At 33.7% G+C, this 21,693-nt stretch overlaps 2 protein-coding genes across 6 annotated transcripts; both read left to right on the top strand.

Moving 5' to 3' along the window:
- Positions 1–1,090: 1,090 nt before the first annotated feature.
- On the top strand, positions 1,091–20,209 carry LOC117110132 (tripartite motif-containing protein 2-like). Of its 5 annotated transcripts, none has more exons than XM_033252738.1 (7): positions 1,091–1,468; positions 3,853–3,942; positions 5,921–5,962; positions 6,393–6,482; positions 7,911–7,961; positions 16,322–16,413; positions 18,205–20,209. In XM_033252738.1, exons 1-7 carry the CDS (start codon positions 1,438–1,440, stop codon positions 19,123–19,125), a joined length of 1,317 nt encoding a protein of 438 aa, XP_033108629.1. In that variant the 5' UTR covers positions 1,091–1,437; the 3' UTR covers positions 19,126–20,209. The 5 variants fall into 5 exon arrangements, with proteins under 5 accessions (XP_033108629.1, XP_033108628.1, XP_033108633.1 ...); XM_033252737.1 differs by having other exon boundaries at positions 3,850–3,942; XM_033252740.1 differs by lacking the exons at positions 1,091–1,468; positions 3,853–3,942 and adding an exon at positions 4,077–4,287.
- On the top strand, positions 19,298–19,909 carry LOC117110133 (RING finger protein nhl-1-like). Its single transcript, XM_033252743.1, has one exon. The coding sequence runs from the start codon at positions 19,298–19,300 to the stop codon at positions 19,907–19,909; it is 612 nt and encodes a 203-aa protein (XP_033108634.1).
- Positions 20,210–21,693: the final 1,484 nt, after the last annotated feature.

Genomic DNA, 21,693 nt, shown 5'->3' with positions numbered 1-21,693 from the left:
CCTATATAGATATATGTATATATGTACATGTATATGTACATATATTTATATGTATATATATGTATATATATATATATATATATATGTATATATAGGTATACATATATAATAATTATATATACATATGTTCTTTTATATAATATAATTATATATAAAATATATATATTTTATATATAATTTAAACGTAATATAAGAGGAAAATCTTATCATAATGAAAAAAGAAACTGCGTCCAACGGGGTTTGGGTCATGGTGGAGGCAAAGTTTTTTTACTTCATTCTGATCAGATTTTTCTCCTCTTTTACGTTTACGTAATACATAAATTGTTTTAGGCTTATTATTTACGCGATTTATGCGACATGTTGTTTCTGGGTTTTTCCTATTTGTCTATTAAATTACTATCTATTAAAAATAACTATAATGAAAACTATAAACTAATTATTATGTGTTTATCATCGTTATTTCCATGAACCGAAAATACGAATATCGCGATTGAAAAATTATTGCTTTTTGATGCCAATTTCTGACCTGAAAAATTCATTGCAGGATTCTTGTATTTATTATTTATAACATATTAAATAAATTGTAGTTATAAGGTCACAATGTTTATATCAATCTATTAATTAATTAGTAATTAACTAATTTAAAATATTAATTAAGATTATATTAATTAAGATATTCGTAAGCTTCTTGTGAAAGTTATTTACATAATTGCAGTTTATTTATACAGCATTTCGACGGATATTCGTCACCTCGTGTGAACCATCCTGAGCTCTGCTTACCAAAAATACGCGTGTAATCGCGCGATAGTATTAGCATTTGCATACGTGAACACTTTGGCGATGCTTTTGTTTTTTGTTTTTGTTTTGTTTTACGTTTACATCAAGCGTTAGGCCCACTGAATTGTTTAAATGCTTAAATAATTGAAAACATAAATTATGTGGATTAAATACTCATATAATTTACAATGAAACTTTATAATATAAGAATGGATCAATCTGTTATCTAATGATAGTACCATTTACGAATCCCAGACTTTATAGTCTTTATTTCAATGAAAAGGGATTCGTAAATGATAGTAAACCCTGATCTTCAAGTCTGTTGATAAACACGATCCAGTAAACTACCGCGCCCATCTTTGTACTTCCAATTCTTTTCAAAATATGTCTCGTTTATAATCGAACGTACCAATTCCTTCAAAAGAGCCATGTATTACTAGATTTCGTAAAAACTACATTTACTTCCACTGCACTTCTTAAGTTAACAAATGATATTTGAAAATGCATTTGAATCAAATAAACTTGCAATTGGCATCTTCATTGATTTTCTCAAACCCTTCGACACCATAGACCATGATGAAAAAAGGAAAAATGAATTGAATTGAAATTGAATGTTTCACAATTTTTGAAACAGAAAGTTAAGGTCAACCAGAAAAAGAAATGGAAGGTTCAATCGAGCAACCCAACAAAGGTATGTTTTATATTTTATAGTATTTTTATCAGTGGTGACATCGTCACTTTCATTTGCACTGGTGTTTCCTATCCCCGACTGATCACATGAACATGGAAAATTCTTGTGAGTAAAACAATGATAAATTTACATACTTTTTGTAACACATTTCAATCTGTTATCAGTGGATCTTCATCAGACAATGACTGGTAATGCAATTTCAGGACTGATCAGTTGTAGATGTTGGAAAGTTTGTTTTTATTTTTTACTCACAAGAATTTTCCATGTTCATACATTCAGAAACCAGAAGAAACTATTTGAGATTGTAATGATTATATTACAAAAAATAATACATTACTTTATGGGGCATTCCACAATATTTTTTGTCATGGACAGGATATTTTTTAGAATATAACTTGTTATATCCTAGTAATTATATAGAATACAAGATTTGAAATTTCTTTAATGTTTACATGTATACCTATAGGTTAAATTTTTTTTAAAATTTTATGATTAAAATTGTATGCGCTGCGGATGGGACAATATTTGGACATGACTTTTAGAAAGTTTTGCATATTCTAATCATTCTCCTGAGAGAGATATTAAATCTTTTTTTTTTAAAGATATGAAGAAGTTATATTTATCAATCTGTGAGGGAGTATAAAATTGTAGCACTTCTATCTTCAATTATTGTATCTACACTTAACCAATTGTACACTGAAACTAAAACATAATTTTAATAATTGATTGCTCATAAAATTATGGATACAGATTTAATTTATATCTTTGGCTCTAATCATCATTTTTAACTTCCTATTCACGGAGGAATATATTATCACTGATATTACTGTACTGTCTGTAGCATATACTTTTCAAAAAAGGCATATGTTCCAGTACTTATGTTTGTTATTGTTTGTTGATAATACAAATCTTTACACTCCATAAGAAATTTTAGTATTTTTGCTACATTTATTGTTGTAATGCAGTAGCAAAGAAACTTGTAATGTGGTAATTTTGAAGTGTCCCATCCGTAAGAAAACTGTCCTGTCCGTAACAATTTATTTTTGAAATATTGTATTTTAGGCAGGTTAAACAAAAAATTATCTAAAAATTTGTTGATAAAATATTAAAGTTATATTTTTTTGTAGGAGAATGTTTAATATCAAGTTTTTTGTAGCATTACTTTTCATATTACTGTAAAAAACTCCTCAAATGTTACGGATGGGACAATTATGAATTTTGATGTGTATATACAGTAATAAAATTAACCAAACACATGATTTTGAAAATACAGTAGAACCCCTTGGGACACCCCTATTCAGGGGACACTTTTCCGTGAAATGAGGGGTAATATATCTTTTAACACTACAGCCAACCCCTATTAAGGGGACACCTCACCCCTTTTAAGGGGATGGGGACACTTCTGAGTGTGCCATATGGTCAAATAACTCTTATTAAAGGGACATTTAATTTTTTTTTCATTGTATCATATCCACAGCACTCAAAAAATAATTAGAAAAAAATCATTCAAATTTACATTTTGACACTTTTGAGCAATAAACCAGAATTTTCTCCCCTTAATGCATGAGTGAATATCAGTATATAGACCATACTACAGCGTGTTACTTCATAAACCAATCTTGTCAATTTTGACCCTTAACAGTTGGGATTTATTTTTTTTTCTTTTTCGTGTATTTCATATAGGATTCTAATCCACATCAAAACATATAACTCTCTTCATGCTACATCCATCTAATAGAAAGCTCTAATGTGATTGTTGTTATTTGTAAATAAACCAGTATTTATTTACCTTTTCAAGACATTTCACATATATATTACACACATATTAATCACATTATACTATTTCAAACCATATGAAACTATAATAATAATAATAATAATAATAATAATAATAATAATAATAATAATATTAATAATAATAATAATTCTTTTTAATTCTTTATTCAAATTTCTGCCAAGCACAAAACAACAAACAAATTTACAAAAACATGGCAAGGAAAGACCAAAAAGGTGCTAAACACCTATGCAGGTTGGTCAACCCAAAACAGTACAGAAACAGAACAACTACTCACTACAAAAGGAACATCTACACAAAAGTGATCAACTACAAACCTTTTCAACATCAAAATTATTTAAGAAATAGTTAAATAATAACAATAATAATAACATTAATGCTTGTGGTTACACCACATAGATAGTTCTGAATAGAACTGTTGCTGTTGATTGAGGATATCTCCCCTTCTGTTGCATTATATATTTATTGGACTAATATAACAAATCATCTACATTAATATATTAAAATATAATTGTAAGTAAAAATGTTTAGCTTTCACAATTTGTTAAAAAAATACTAACATCAAAGAGAATTGTTATCTATACAGCAGATATCCAAGGAGAGCTGCTGTTGACTGGCAGCACATTGACTGGTGAGACAGACACTAGTAAAACAGAAGCTGGCCCAATTACATCTATAGGTTAAAATTATTTTAAAAATTAAAATGTTTGTTTGTATATTTGTTTCATTTATTTCCCCACACACATGCACATACATACTGTAACATAAAGCTTAATAGTAAGTTGACTTACCCCAATAAAAAATAATATGTGTTGAGATAAGAATTTATCGCTTGTGGAAGTCAGAATATGGCCATTTCAGATCTAGAAAATATCCTCTAATCGAATAAAAAGTTGAAAATATTAAATACAAAAATCAAGGAGAAATATTACTCTTTAATTTATAGCAGATGACCAAGGAGAGGTAATAGTGAGTGGTGACACAGTGACTGGTGACACACATGCTGGATCAAGTACACCTACAGGTAACCATCACATTAGACTAGAATGCCAAAATTACCTTAAATACTGTATCCTGTAACTGCTGGGGTTCACAGGAGAATCATAACTGATTACGTTGCATCAATGTCTCTGCATTTCTTCCAGATCTAAGCTGTTCTTTGTAGTAGGGAGGACAACCTCCAGGGGTGTATCCAGGATTTTTCTGGGTGGGTTGTGATCATAATTATTTTGACCTTTTCATTAGGAGACAGGAAAATCGATTACAGCGCCACCAGCTTGAAGCGGATGGCAGGCACAGTTTCAGAATTGCTAGAATTAAGATAGATTGCGTCAAGCAATTGACAAGGTCTTTGGACTCATTGCTGGTACCTCATCAATACTTTTTCATTTATGTCATTGTGAAAAGTGTCTGGAAAAAAATGTGGACTTTTGAAAATTTGGTGGGGGGTGTATGACCTTCTCGACCCCCCTCCCCTTGCATACACCCATGACCTCTTACCTCAACCCATGAAAGTGTTGGTTGTTTTCAGTCATAGTGGTCCATTTTCAAAAAATGAAATTTACTGAAAAATATTATGCTTTTTGGTTTTTGTTTGTCAAAGAAGCTTGTTTATTTTTGTGTTGTGCGTGTTTAAATTTATATTATGGGTAAATGTATTCAATTTAAGTAAAAAACCTAAATTTATATTTTGTCAAGATTATCCTAAAAAGGATTCACTGATTATTTGCAAATAGAATAAGAATTTGGTGACTGAAAAATGACAAACGGGCCTCACATTTGTCATTATTTAGAGTCGCCATACTAAATATTCTATTAGTCACTCTTCGCACATTATGTTTTTGTGCAGAAATTTTAAAAATCTATTTTATTGCACTGAACTATCCATAATCTATACATCAGGCTATGTTGTTAAAACAACATTGTTTAACAATTTCTTTATAGTCTCTGCCTCAGAATTCCTCAAAATCTTTAACTTTGAAATCTGATTTCTCAAATACTGCTTTTTATACAGATGTAACTTTACAAAGAATTGTCAGTTTAAAATAATTCTTTCACCATTTTATAACTTTCATCTTAATATTTAACCATGTAATAAAAATTAAAAATCAAAATTTGTAAGAAGTGAATGGTTTGACTTGTCTTTGCCACATTTTGTCAGTTATGTGAGCCTCAGAAATCAATTAAAAAGTGATTTAATAAATTGAATTGTAAAACTTTCCCCACTTTAAGGGGCCCTCTCTTCCGTCCCCAGCAAAGGCTGCTGGCAGCCATCTGTGCCCCTCCCCAGCATTATTATTCCAAAATCTTTGAATCAATTACTCACAGTATTTTAATGACGGAATTATTTTTTGTTTGGTAGGAGATAAGTTGGCAATGCAACATTCTCTAGGATCAACAGGTAAAATATAACTTACTGTAAAGTCACTCCAATTTGCAATAAGTAAGAAAATGTAATTGATGTTAATGTGAATAAATTAACATATGTTATTGTTACCATATAAAATATTTATATAGGCACTGTATATTTTTGTATTATCTATACTATGTGTTGCCAGTCCAGAAGGGTTTTAGACAAAATATTTTTTTGAATTTGTAAATTTTAACTTCATCCCATTTATTAATTCATGCATTTCCAACATTTGCAATTCTTTCAGATAACGTTTGCATGGTAAACAATATGGTCCAATGCAGTGATGGTAATTATGCAACTGAATTTGATTTAATTCATTAAAAACTAAATCATTCGATAGACATAGTGTAATGAATTCTTTGATAGACATGGTATAATGACTATTTTTAACATTTAATTGTATTATGCTATGTGCAGCTGAAGGAGACAAATAATGATGCATTGTGTAAAATGCAAACTATCATTGAGGGAGATGGGTTAGTTTTTGCAGGATTTTACTTGGTCATGAAGTGCAAGAAACTAGTTTTTTGGGAATTGATGTTCTTGGTACAGAAGTTGTTGATGTTAATTTCTGAATGTTTTCATAAATTAAAAGTGTCATTAAATAAATATATGACATTGCAGTTTACAGTACTCATGTTAATACAATTTTAATTATTTTGTAATGAAATTTACTATAATTTCCTTTAATTTGAATAATTATTTTGTATGTTTAGGTTCTACAGTCGGATATCAATTGAATAACCCTTCTTTTAGTGGCTCTGTTGTTTACCTTAATACCATAATTTATCCATCTGCAACACAAGGTAACTATTTCAATTTATATGAATATGAAATGTTCTTGACTTTTTAATTAAACAATATTTAAATAATGGAAAAAGAAATTAAACAGAGACCAAATAGCAGAAGCTAAGTGAGGTCTTCTCAACAAAGTAATAAACAAATTTCAGTACCTGTTTGTTAATATATTACAATTATATTGTCATCTTTTACAAGTAGAGCACAGATATCCATGATAGCAAATAGTTTTACCTAGATTTATAAACCAATGTAGTATAGGGTAGTTACTCATAGTTCCTACTGAATATGTAACTTTAATAGAAAATTTATCTACTCTACATAAAACCCTAAACAATTTCACTGTTATGAGCAGGGTAAAATGAAGGCTATGCAGGAGGTTTTGGAGTAATTTATTACAAGACTTCTGCCTTAAAACTAGGGCTTTGTGAATCAAAGGAGGTAAACAGTTTTCCAAACACTTGATGTGAGATTGAACAAGGCATAATCCCAACAAGAAAGTTCAAACTGTCACTAACCATAAGTATACATCATACAGTAGATTCCAGTCAAAACTGTTTTTTTTTCTATTTGCCACACTGTTTGAGAAATTTAATTTCAGATTTTTTTAGTCCTATTATTCTTAATTAAATTTTTTTCTCAATTGATTTCCCAATAAACACTAATTATTATATTTCAAAACTGATCATGTGGTTTCATGAATTGGAACTTTTCTCTTAGGATATGCTTTTTCTTTTACTTTTTACTTTTAATTCTCTGAAATATTCTGTCTTAAAGACGATTGGCTAGCAGAAAACTAACCAAGCATAATTCTAAGTAGCAAGGATGGTTTGATACAACAGGTCTAATAGTTTTGTAACATAAATTTTAAAATTGTTATAATAATCTGTATCGTTCTGAAAAAAATGCAGTAAAAACATTTTCAGTAATCACTATCTTATAAAATAGGTGGCAATCTGTCCTTCTCATAACAAGGCTAATGGAGTGGAGTTTTTTTGAGTGTCAGAAAAATTGTGGAATCTGACAGGATTTGGGCCCTGGACCCTGGGATTGGATGGCAAGCATCTCCACTCAAAAAATTATATGGCATAATGTACCGGTATTTCAAAGCTTTAACTAGCTCTATATTCTGTATTTCCTTAATATATACAGTAGTTATTATTTTTTTTAAACTCTTATGTTAAAGTCAAGGTACAATAACAGGATTGTATATTAATGTTTAAATTGGAATTTTGATAATTGTTTATCATTCATTATATTTATTGTAATGAGTACAAATATAGCCACGCATTTATTTATAACATCAAAAGTAACATGGAACATGAGCATTTACATAATATTGAAGATGCCACTGCAAATCATAGTATTCATAGTATAATATACAGTACAACTAATGCCTTAATCGAGATTGTTTATTGATGAATTTATTTTTACAGGTAATGGTGATACATTTCCATCAACCACACATCACCAGCGGCCAAGTCAAGGTACATTAATGCTCAAACTATTAAAAATATGTATAGGAGTGTACAGTTAGTGAATGTAATAAGACCAAAAAAAATTGCTGTGTTGCCTTTAAATGGAAAAATCAATATTGTGGGTCAGTTGGTCGAATTATTTCTTTTTTTTTTAGTAATACCTAAAATGTAGGATAGGCTTCAAACTGCAGTCCCTATTATGAAGATCCTAGGCCTAAGGCTTCGTAGGCACTACAATAGAATGATGGCAAACTTGCCAAACAAAAAATATTCAAATTAATGATGGAATAAATACTAACCAGTATATTGAAATAAATTTAACCAAAATAAATCTGTTTAAAGGAATACTTTAAAGAAATAATTTGTGCATCCAATCCACATGATCACGTGAGGACAGATCAAGCAAAACCATGGCTATGAAAAATGACCAAATAATGTAATACAATCATTGTCGTCGCACTCGTTTCTTCAAAATTATGCCTTCTACTTCAACGATTTTACCATGCATCTATGGCCCGATTTTGGTAAAAATACATGTTTGTATTAGATTTTATTAATATTTATTAATTTCTGAAGTGGTATTTCTTGAACTTGTACTTAAGTAAAAGGAAAACTTTCAAACAAAATTTCAGAAAAGCAAATAAAAAAAAGCTGACCCAATTTTTTGAAAAATCGGTCGGTCGCGGAGGGCAACACAGCATTTCTTTTTTTTTTTTTTGCCTAATAGTAGGTGATAGCTATCAGGAGCTTTTTGCGAGTGTCCATCTATTAAAATAAGAACTTAACAAATTTACCCCACTAAAAAAATCGCCGGGATCCCGGTCGGGATCCCGGCGGGATTTTTGGTCGGGATTCCCGGTCGGGATCCCGATCGAAATCCCGATCGGATCCCGATAAATCGGGAATCCCGACCAAAAATCCCGCCGGGATCCCGATCAAAAGTCCCGATAGAATCCCGGTCGCGATCCCTATCGGGATCCCGTTAAATCGGGAATCCCGACCAAAAATCCCACTGGGATCCCGATCAAAAATCCCGATAAAATCCAGACCGGGATTCTATCGGGATCCTACCGGATTCTATTGGGATCCCGACCGGGATTTTTGATCGGGATCCCAGTGGGATTTTTATCGGGATCCCGAACAAAAAACGCAAATTTGCGCAAAATAGCAAAAAAAAAAGAAAAAAAATTGTCTGTTCTAGAGCGCTAGATAGAGTGTAGGTGGATAGAAGAGACAACTGCACGCACAGAATCATCATTTTTCCATCTTGATGCATTCCCTGATGCAACGACGATATAGCCGAATCTAGACCTAGGCTGTGCACGTCATTACATTTTTAGGCCTATTTAGCATTGTTGACTTTTAGATAGGCCTATATTACTTTGGCCTAGCCTAGGCCTACAATTATCAAGGCGTGCGCTGCAGACCGATTAGACAGCATTCAAGAAAAACCCGCGGAGCCACAAGCAACTATTATATAAGCGAGGCCTACTGTACATTTTCCGGCATTTTGCATACGGCCTAGCGTACCACTTTAAAATTAATATATAAATATAAGGTCTAGATGCTGATATGCAGTGCCAATGTAGTATGCTAGTAAGTAAATTAGATTTTCTGAGTCATATTTTAAGTTTTACTTAGCCCAACTAAGGCATGGGGGGGGGGCCTTATAAAATAATGATATACATTATTATACGCATAGGCCCTAGGCATGCCTATGTTAGTAGTAGTCGTAGGTCAGTAGAGGCCTAGCCTCAGCTATGTAGGCTACAGGCCTAGTTTTATTTTTTTTTATTTTTCCTTACACGCCTACCACGTAAATTAACTAATGCAATGTATTCATTTTACAACAATAATGTGTCACAATTTTCATAATCCTAGGTCTACTTGCCTTCGTTACCTCCTGGATTTCTCGTTTTTAGGCCTCTAATTTCTAACCCCTTCTTTAGTCTTGAAAATTATTCGTCATATTTTTGAAATGACAGTTGTAATTATATATCCAATCATATCATATCTTTGCAGGTCAAAGCGGCGTCATCAGGTCATAAAATCCCGCTTCCGTCGGGATCCATCCCGTCCCGGTGGGATCGCGATCCCGTCCCGGAAGGCTTTGGATCGCCCTTGTTGATATACTATAATTAATAAAGTAGGCCTACACCAATTGTTCCGGCCTTTACTCTCGTGTTGAATTCAATGGTCCAATGTGTATTTACTGCCTATAGGCCTATATATAGGTTTATTTTAATTAGTTAATATTAATCAATAACTTGATCTGTAGACCAGAGTAATAAATGTGGTTTTCTGCCTATTTGTTTACTTTTGAAAATTAACAAGATTCTCGGACGGTGGTCAGCTTGCTGTGTATAAAATTAAGTACACCATGCACTAAAATCTATACCAAGCCATCACTAACAACAGCAACTTCCCTTTGTAGACTTTAATCGAACCTGTTATTAGTAACTTTTTTCCCCTGGAGTTTCTATTTAGTTGATTTGAAACATAGGCCTAATTGTGGTATACATAAACCTTTGATGAAATTTGATTAATACGGTTTATAATCCCGTTCTTCAGGACGGGACCAGTCTAATTGTGCCTGGTAAATTGCAAGATCAGAAATAAATGGATTATGATGCATTTTCACAGTGGAAGATCAAGGGGAAGAGGAAGTTCTCATAAAACCCTCCTGCAGGAGTAAATATCCCAGCCGTCAGAACCATTCAAGAAACACAAGATTTATTAGGCCTAGGCCTATTATACTGTCAATTTATTGTCATAATAAAACTACACATGTTGTGTTTCCTGTGCTTGCACAAGTCCCTGATTGCCCCACCACATCTCCCGCCCATGGTAGGCTGTTCTAAGCATTTCGTGGTACAGTAATAGCATGGAAGATATGGTACTAAAGCGACATTTACACTAGACACGATTACGACACAACGACAAGATATACAGATTCGCGCAGTGTTAAAGAATACAAAGTACGCGATGATATGTCGTTGTCGTGTCGTAATCGTGACTAGTGTAAAAGGGCTAAAGAACGGGAGGGGGAGGGGCGTACAACAGTTTTTTTTTTTCAGAATAGATAATTGAGGAGCACAACATATGAATATATGCATTGAAATTTTTAAAAGCAGCAAAACAGGGGCACATTTCCACCTACTCGATCCGCCCGTGATACAAGAGTCATATTTGTGAAATGCGTGAATGTTATTGGTCCCTCATAAAACGCTTTAAATAAAATGCACTGTTTAGTACTTGATCTTTCATCATGATCCTTGTTGACTGGCATCGGTGGGCGATGATGGCAATTGAATTTCCACTTGCAGAATATGAAAACACCTCAACATTGTATAAATGTTTGCTATCAAAGCAAGTACAGACCGAAGCCTCGGGTTCAGGGGAAGACTGGGCCCCTTGCATAGTGTCAAAAAAGTGCTGGTCGAGGGGGCCTACTTACAGTGGAATATCAGTACGGTAACCTGTAATTACTGTACTACAATTTGATTCGAATTCTGTAAGAAGTTGGGTAGCCTATTACTTCCTTATTTCGAACTTTAAATGTCAGTTTGTACCGTGGAACACTTCGTTTGGGCATTGATATTGTATATAAAAGTGATTCCACATAGGACAACATTTGTGAACTAAAAACCTAAGGGTTACATTGTTTTAATTGACTATTGGATGTCATCTACAGAGAACGTAATGACAATTATGTAATGACTGTTAGAGTACGGTAATGCTATTGGTAGAAGAGGTTGGGGCCCGGCCCCTTGATCCAGGAACCGGGGCTCCCCTAGTGCCGACAAAATCGGTCATTATTTGACCTGCCAGACTGCTGCTGCAGACAAAAGAATGATAACGAAAGGACCCACTTGGACTGCTATTCAATCTTTATTCATGAGTGAATGCATAAAATATGAATAATTAAAAAAAATGCAAAATATTATAATTGAAGCTTTTGGGCCTTGTCATTCGGCTGTTATGTGTTGGATGTGGCCGGATCATACATCCATATGATTATACTCACCAGGAAGCAGACGTTGTCGAATCTGAGCCTTTTATCCAACAAACGGCAATACTGTATACTGCTGTCAGAGAGGCTATACAAATACATTATGATAATAAATATTCTGAAACAGATAACCTAACAGTGAATAACTTGAACCCCAAGGACAGCTAAAGCATCGCCATTGAATTTTTAAAGATTTTTTTTTTCCAAAGTATTGACTTTTATACAGGGCCTATGCCCGGCCCTACAGCAGGTTACTGATGCATTAGCTGTTTCGATCCTCTATTTTGTTAAGGAGGTACTTTTGGTTGGGATCGCCTGCATACGAAACATGCTATACGTTGCAAGTATGCATTGTGCACTCATCAGCTTGGGAACCAATAGTGTATACCTCAACAAATTAACAATCAATTCAACAAATTCAACATGTTAAGTGAGTATTGAAATGATATCAGTATCAAATTTAAAATTGTTAGTGCGGTAGAAAAGATATGATATAACAATGTTAGTTTAAATATTTTGTCAACAATGGAGATGAAATAAAAATGTATACGGTACATCTCAGCCCCAAAGGCTGCCTTGACTTGCTCCTCTTCAATGTGCTTGCGCTTTAGATGTCTCTTAAGTTGACTCTGCATTTCCCCACAGTAGATGCAAGGTCTCTTTGGTTTCAAGTATTTGTTTGCAGATTCAATCTACATGTACACAGGTAAAAAAACAAGATTGACACAAGTGATGTGAATGTATAATAATAATACTGTATTTATATAGTGCCTTTATGGATCGTATAATCTTTATATGCTTTATAGTTGAGAAGCTGTCTCTTATACACATCTTTCCGACTCGCGCGCATGTAAAGTTAAGAATGTAGGGAAGTAGTTCAGTGCACTAGATGGGAATTTGTCGTGGGAAATTTTCTCATTGTTGTTCTGCTACTACAGATGACATAGTATTTCCAAAATGTGGCCAGCGGAGGTTTCTACAAGAAGTGCAAAAGAATCTTTTGGCGTTAAAATTATGTTATAATGAATCAGAGAAGATGGGCCTATTCAGAGGTAAACAATAGGTGCTAAGAACGAATAATACGGCCAAGTAAATGACTTGTATTGAAGAGTTGATTCCATTGTTAAGCGATGGGTGTAGCCGTATTGAACAATGGGAGTTCTATAAACGCGTTTTATCCATTGTTAGATTTAAATGCTAGCTCTTATATGATAAATAATAATGTTATTCCATTGTTTATGATTAGGCCTAAGCGTACACATTCTATAAAAATTACACATAGGCCTGTTGCGCGACAAAAACAAAATCCCACCGGGATGCAATGTCTGTCCATCCCGGCGGGATATTTCCATCCCGGCGGGATCCCGAAATTTCTGAAACATCCCGATAGAATCCCGATTTAAAAAAAAAAATCCCGGCCATCCCGAAATTGCGAAAAAAATCCCGCTCATCCCGGAATTGCGGAAAAAAATCCCGGCGGGATCCCACCGGGATGGCCGTATCCCGCCGGGACACGGCCATCCCGTCGGGATCCCGGCGGGATCCCGACGGGATCCCGGAATTATTTTTGGTGGGGTAGCTGCCAGACTGTAGACATGCTACCCTTATTCATGAATTAATGGATACAGGATTTAAAGTTAGTTGGGTGTGAGTGCATATCCACCCCAGCCTAGCCAACCATGGTTGGTGTAACACACTTTTTGATGTTATTGAAAATTTTTTTAAATGAAGTTTCTTGGTAACACCACAGGTGCATAATATTGAAGGTCAGTAGCTAGTCTTCACATCTGGTCTATTTGTTATTTTATTTATCCACGCTAATATATTAGCACCAAACCTTTCTCTCAATAAGGATTTGGCCAACTGGTTAATAACCAGATAGCGTTGTAACAGCTTCTTAACTTTACCGGTACCGAATTTCATTGAACTAGTGAGCTTTGCTCTATCACCTGTAGACTTGCTGTCTCATTATCAAGTGTTCTGGATCGCAATCATATGGAGTAAGTTCGATTTCTTGTAGCTTTTAGGCCACTACAAGAGACTGCTATATTCTGAAATCATTCAGCAAATGGCACATCAATTCATCAGGTCTGAATGACCAAGGGTTCTCAAGACACACGGGATGGCTTCTTTTTACTCGGTTTTGTCTCCTTTGGTTAAACAACATCACATGAACAACAACAAACAGCATGGGTTGTTTATCTTTGCTGGTTGATCTGAAGGAACATCTAGCTGTGGCCATAAAAAGGAATAATTTCTAGTGCAAAGCTGGTGAAGAACACACTCGTGTCTGCATATTTTAATTTAAGAGTATCACCTGTTGGCTTGTTTGGCATCGCTGATTGGTCTGACGGAACATCTAGCTGATACAAAGCAGCGCCTCCTAGTATATTTATCCATATCATCTGTGTAGGCTTTCTTCTTCCTTTGGAATTCAAAAATATCAGCGAAGATGATGAGGGTGATGAGATTGAAAATGGTATCGTTATTGGTAATAATATTATAGTGATTAATAATAATATATTATACTAACAATAATATTAATTTTAATAATAAAATATAATTTAAAAATATTATGGGAATTTGGGTTTAAAATTTCTATTAAACATATATACCTGTAGAACAGTCAGTTTGCACCCTGCTGATAACATTTTCACCAGTTTTTGGAGTGCTGTGATGCAGCAACAATAGTGCAACCGGGGTCCACAAGTGGTGATAGTCGTTGTATAAGGATGTGTGCCGCTAATGGTGATTCCAAATAAATTTAAATATAAATCTAAACCAATGTTTTTGTTATTTATTTGCCCTAGACCATTAGTCCAAAATAGGGTATTTTAGGCCAAATTGTAGGAAAAAAGTGCTAAAAAAAAGCCAAGTCCTCCTATGGATGTTGATTTTTTTTTTGAGACGCTATGCTTATGCTGATTCAGGAAATCCGAAAATAAATATTCCTTACTTTTTCCCACTAATTTTCTACTGCATCTAGCATATGGGGACAGATCATGGGGGACCAGGGGAGGGGTATGGACACATACCCCTCTTTTATTGCCACATTATTTTGACTATAATAGTGATGTGATGATCAATTTTTACTAAGAAGGTCATTTCTGGCCATCTAGAGGGTACTATTTCCTCAAATTTTCGCACCTCAGCCCTAACCAGGGTGGGGATGAGGTGGGTGTTGACTCAGGAAATGTCCTCCACACCCCCACACCTTTCAAACAGATCTGCCCCCTTGGCATCCAGGCTGAGATTGCAGTCATGTCAGAAGAAGAACATTATTGATTTAGATAATAAAAGAACCAAAATTGTAAAAAAATCTATTCTACAAAGTATATATAGATATTTTTATCTCCTAAAGGAATGAACAATTTTTTCATTACAGCTGTTAAACTGCAGGTCCGGTATCACTTTAAGGGCGGATGGAAGACAAGTTAGAGGGATTATTTAGAAGCAGCTGGCAACTTAGTTAGTCACAAGATTTGAAGTATATTCTGAATTTCAAGACTTAAACTCAAATTAAGAGAATTCCTATTATTTAAAATCAGTAATTTTGACCCATTAGAATTGGAAAGAGAAAAACAGAAATTGTGAAAATTTTGCATAGAAAACGTATGGGTTCACTTGTATACATATAAAAAAGGGAATGGGGGGAGGGAAGGCGGTCCAGCCACCACTTCAAGACATGAAGCACCGGCACTACCTATCTTCTATATTTAATTATGCAATTACTTCAAAGCCTACAGTCACAGTAGTATAACCCATTACGTCAGTTAACTTCTAGGATTCGAAATTTATCGGTCTGAAAAACCCACCAGGGACTCACAGAAAGGAAGCCCAGACGCTCACTTTTAGCCACACCATGGTTCCCCTCCCCTTGAATCTGCCTCTGAACAAATATTTTGACTTCTTGTTGGCCTGTACCTGTGCCAAAAAATGTAGCCTAGGAAGAACAAGCATTTGAACTGCCTTTTGTTTACAAGTACTCTAATAACATTTTACCATTGTTTAATACCATACAGATAAAAATTTCCATACAAATTTCTTTTTAACATTGCTCCTTGCATTATTTATTTGCCTATTCATTGCAATTTTATTTTATATATTTATTCCTTAGACAGACAATTAATTTCTATGCTCTGTATTGTATATTAAATTAATACTTGAGCATTGCATTTATTATTACAAATGTGATTACCAACAAAGAAATCAGAATTTCATTTTTATTTTGATTGTTTGGAAAATCAATATATATATAATAACACCAAATAAATCCAATGTTTATGTTTGTGACACTTTGGTTTGGATTTGGACTTAAACTTCACTAAAAAATTTTATAATACTCTCTTAATTTCAGAATCACAGGGAGCTACAGGTATTGCACATAATGGCTTTATCTCACCACAAATGAGCACACATCATGGATTTATCTCACCTCAAATGAGGAAGGTAAAAATTTTATTTTAAAATTAAGGGCACTTGATGATACAAAGTAATATGAAACTTACTAAAACATACGGAAAAAAAAGTGCCAGTTGGTGTTGGTGTGATTGTTATTTTATATCATTTTTTTTGTTTTTTTTTTTTTGTTTTTTTTTTGGGACCTAGACAAATTTTACAAATTTTTGAGTCCTTGCGATTGAATAATTTCTGACTGAAATCATGATGAATAAAAGAAGCCTTCACCAACCATAAACGAGACCTGATATACACACAGCCGCATTGATAAAGTACTCAATATAATTAATTTGCAAGATTTTGGCAATTGAAACAAATCTAATCACAGGCAATTTTGTTTGACTGCTGGGCGAGGTACAAAACTTATCTAATTAAATATATATTCATGTTTCTATAATTACAATTCCCATGCCAATAGGGTGGTAGCTATGAAGACCCTTAAGGCCTGTTTATACTTCAACAATAATGCTAAAAAGCGATTGTTCATATAGAAAACAAAAGAAATAAGAGAAATTTTTACACTAGAACGATTCGGTTTATCGTATTGATTTGTCAAAATATATTGTTATCGCATAACTGATAAATCATTATCGAATCGTTCTAGTGTAAAAACTTCTTATTTCTTTTATTTTCTATATGAACAATTGCGTTTTAGCATTTTTATCATTATCGTTAATGTTGAAGTGTAAACAGGCCTTAAATCTAAAACCTTGTCTTTTATCACTTGATGTATTTCAAGCCTATGTGGTACAAACATCATATACTAATTTGAGTATTGAAGACAAAATTATTGTAATGATTTTTTCCACCTAGACACCTGCACAAATGTGAAAAAATATATATCGCACCAATATCCTTTTAGGCATCTTACCATTAGGGGCATTTTTTGAGTTCCTATATTGTACAATAACAATTTTACACTATTGAACAAAAAGTTATAATACAAAGTACACATGCGAGAATTTAATTTACGTTGGTACGCAACAGTGGAAGTAGTCTTATTCAGTGTAGTCATGGATGAATTAGTTTTGGTATAGTAAAAGCATCGCTTAAGTGAGTGCCACTGATACAAAGGTCCACATTCACTAAATAACCAGATTGGCATCCTGATCAAGATGTTCTAACACGCAGTGCTAATGATTAGCTTCCGATCAGGATATGAACGCTATAGTCTAAACCAGGCCCTAGCCTGATTGCTAAAACTTATGATATTGAAGACCTGCACTTGTAGAGAAAACTGTACTTTAACATGTTTACTGTACAGTATGTGGGATAATATGGATTGCACAAAGAAACAAAAGTAAATCCTTATACATACAAATAAAACATATAAATTACCAAAAAACTTTTAATTAAATTATATAATAAAATTATTTAATAGTCAAGTAATAAGGTCTACTGTACCAATTTAATAATCCATGTACAAATTTATTACAATTGAGATAAATATTGAGCAATATCCAGAACTGATTTTTTTAAATATTTACAGTTAAATTTGGTGAATACAATTTACAATATTTAAGAATCAAATTTAATAATAAAATTTAAAAATATATAGATATAAAGAAATTTCAAATAAACTTGATTAGGATTTATAATCGCTACATTTTCTTCAAATCATCCCGGTGAACCGTATGAGGCCTATGATTTTAAAAAAGATCATGATTTATTAAAAAGCGTTTCATTTGTTCAACTATATAATAGGCCTACTGTACGTAAACACTGGCGAGAACATAACAGATTCGATCTAAAAAAAGAGTACACCATTTTATTTTTTTACAGAGTGCTACGGGCAAGGCATTGTACACACTAAAAGGAACCAAAGATGAACAAATTTTCTGTCCAATTCACTGTAACAATGAACTGGAATTCTTCTGCCTAACATGCCAGAAATCAGCATGTAAACACTGTGAACATGGTTTTAATTGTTTACGAAATAAACATGACGTGCTTGAAATAAAGACTGTTGTACATGATGTTACTAATAAACCAAAGGACATTCAAAAGATGTTGAATGAAACACTTGATTCTATCAATAAAGCTAGATCTCACTGGGAAGACCATGTACAAGTATGCAGAGCAGCTATTATAGAGACAGAGAAGAAAATTATCAAGACAGTTCAAGAGGAAAGCAAAAAATTAATTTCAGAACTTGAAAAATTAGACAAAGAAAAGAAAGAAGAAATTGATAGTCAAGTTAAAGATATTAATGAAAAGCAGTCTCATGTTGATAATGTGATGTCCTCAATAAACAAACCACAAGAAATAGCAACTCTTGTATCATATATGACAACCATCAATGATTTCAGAGACTTTGATGAATCATTTCATAAATTGAAAATTATACCAAAGTTTATTGAATTGAAGAATTCAGGTTGCATTGGTACAATCAAAACTGTCTATGGCATGTTCAAGGTTGATAAAGATGATGAAGCGATTACTGTCACAAAAGAACAGCCGTTTGCAGTAACCGTATCAAGCTTAATTGAGAGCGATGCATGTAAATTATCTGCAACTCTAAGCAACCCATCATATGAAGAATCAACCACTGAGGTAGAATATCAAGGAAATGGAGAGTACAAAATAACAGGTAGATGCACTTTGGAAGGTGACTGGCAAATGAAGATTATTGTGGGAGAGGCGCACATCAAAGGATCTCCAGTAAATATCAAGGTGGAATCACTGGGACTTACATACCATTGATAACATATCAGATTATAAAGAACATAATAAATCTGATAAAGTGACAGATGTAGTGTTAGACACATATGGATGCTTATTAGTATCAAGCTATAGTAAAGATATATTAAAGTTCAACCAATCAGGTTCTTTTGTTGCTAAGATACAGGTGCCCCAAGATGTGGAGGTCCTTAGAATGCATCTAATGGGTGATGGTCACATGGTGTACAGTGATTTCTTAGGAAGATGTGTTGTAATGTGTGATGATAAATTTAAAGAAATCATCTCATTTGGTAAAGGAATATTGAAATATCCAGGGGGATTGACAGTAAACAAAAAAACTGGAGTCCTGTATGTAGCAGATAGGGAGGCTAACTGTGTGTTTAAATTCAGTGTTGATGATGGTAGACTACTAGGTAAGATAGGTTCAGAGGGTAGTGAAGTAGGTCAACCACATGATGTTACTTTAACCAAGGAAGGTCATATGATCATTGCTGACTTCGCCCATGATAGAATACAAATGTTTGATGCAAATGATAAGTTTATTCGAATCCTTGTAGGCTGTGGTAAGGAAGATGGTAAAGTAAGGGGTCCTTGTGGTGTAACCATGGATATGGATGAAAATATAATAGTGTCAAGTAATCATAAACTACAATTATTTGATAAAAATGGTGTCTTCATTAAACGAATAGATCATGAAAATGATGGATTAAGTATCCCATATGGGATCACTGTGATCTCTAATAGACCAAGAAGAGTAGCAGTAGCAAACCACAAAGCAAACAATGTTAAAAGTTTTAACTATTAAATGACATTGAAATATTAAGCCGTCTATATTATAACTAAAATACACAGTACAATTTGATTTAAATTCTCATAAAAATAAAGTCACAGTAAATATTGTACTGTTACTTGTTATTCCAGGACAATATTCATTTATGCCTGTTTAAAGTAATATACAAGCAGCAGAGTAGTTCTGCATATGCTCAGTTTTGACATTAATTATACTATGTTATTCTACGTTACTCATTAGACAATGTTGTCAGAGTGTTGCATCATGTATGTGCGAGTTACACAAAATAGTAATAAAATGTCTATATCAAAATGACTGTTGAAACTTTTGTTTTTTCTTTAATAACAATAATAACAATAATAATAATAATAATAATAATTATAATAATATAGCAATAATAATAACTTTGGCTTGTATACTGTAGCGCATTATGCTAAAAGCCTCAATGCGCTTATTAACAATAAAAATGAAAATGCCAGGAGAAAAAATTTAAGAAAATACTCATTAAAAGGGTGAGTTTTTAAAGCTGCCTATTATTATTATAATAATACTGTACAGGTATTGCCTATTACTGTATATAAGTGAAACGGTATCCAAACACATTGGGCAGTTCCTTGAAAATGGATATTTGTGCTATATGAATGGTACTGTATACAAGTGATGCCATTATGAAACGTAGAACATTTTCACTCTTGTTCAGTGAATTTGTGTCGGGAACCGAATTTTATTGTTGTTTATTTAATTAGAACTACTTTTTTACATAAGCACACGCTCGATTATTCTGTGAGTGCTGTTTATTAGCGCAGTGATTTTTCGTAGAGCGTCTCTGTTCTGTGGCTTAGCGCGCGACTTGTGAACATAAGGCAGTTGCGGCTCCGTTTTGCTAGACTTGCCACAAGTCTCTAATTTATGTTTTTTTCGTAGTACATTTCGGAAAGCGCCACCAGCGTCAGTTTATGTTGAGAAACTTTTTTGATGAGAATTAGAGATGTAAAAGAGTGAGTCAAATCGAATGCAGACCGCTGGCCGTGACAAGCATGACGTACTTTTTAGGATGCCGTATTTGGCAATAGGGTGAATGTTATGACGGAAGGTCAACCAATCAAACGGTTCTCGTTTTGGTGCCACGAATGTAGAGAAGTCGGGAAGTTGGGACATGGTACCGTACGTGCAGGTGTGTGGAATATCGTGGTACATTGTTAATGGGGGAAAAGAAAACACCAACCAAAACGCCAAAAAAGCTGTATTCCAGAGAATTTTTTGTTCTGCGCACAAGATCGAGTGCGTGGAAAAGCTGCAGTCTAGAAAGTATTTGGTTTGCGAACCGCCTTAGGTTCACGCGAGGCTCAGTATTTTAAAGACTAGAACATTTATCAGCCCACCACTAGGCCTAGGCCGACGAAAAAGCTGTCATGCTCTCGCAACTGCGACACAAAATTGAAGACAATGTATACCTGGATAAGCTATGGGAGTTGTCGCGGGTACGTTTAAGTATTTTTAAAAACAAGTGAATGTCACCAAAAAGAGGAGCAGCACGTCTGTATTCCAAAGAGCAAAGAGAAATTTGATTAGCGCGGCGAAACATGAATTAACCACCTACAGCTGGTGTAGTGGACGGGACGAGCTGGGCCTATGAGATTCGTCTCTAGATAAAATGATGATGGTACCAACGAGGCCAGAACTAATGTAAAGGTGCGTCAGTCTTAATTAATTATTAGAATTCTGTGTTTATCTTTCATTTATTGTTAAAATAAATGAAAGTGAATGACAGTAAGATAAAATGTAAACCATAAAACTAC

This window comes from Anneissia japonica, unplaced genomic scaffold (genome assembly GCF_011630105.1).
Source record: "Anneissia japonica isolate Jap-2015-1 unplaced genomic scaffold, ASM1163010v1 scaffold1829_len478734_cov173, whole genome shotgun sequence".
In the NCBI taxonomy this organism is placed as follows: domain Eukaryota; kingdom Metazoa; phylum Echinodermata; class Crinoidea; order Comatulida; family Comatulidae; genus Anneissia; species Anneissia japonica.
This window is presented reverse-complemented; position numbering and strand designations above follow the sequence as displayed.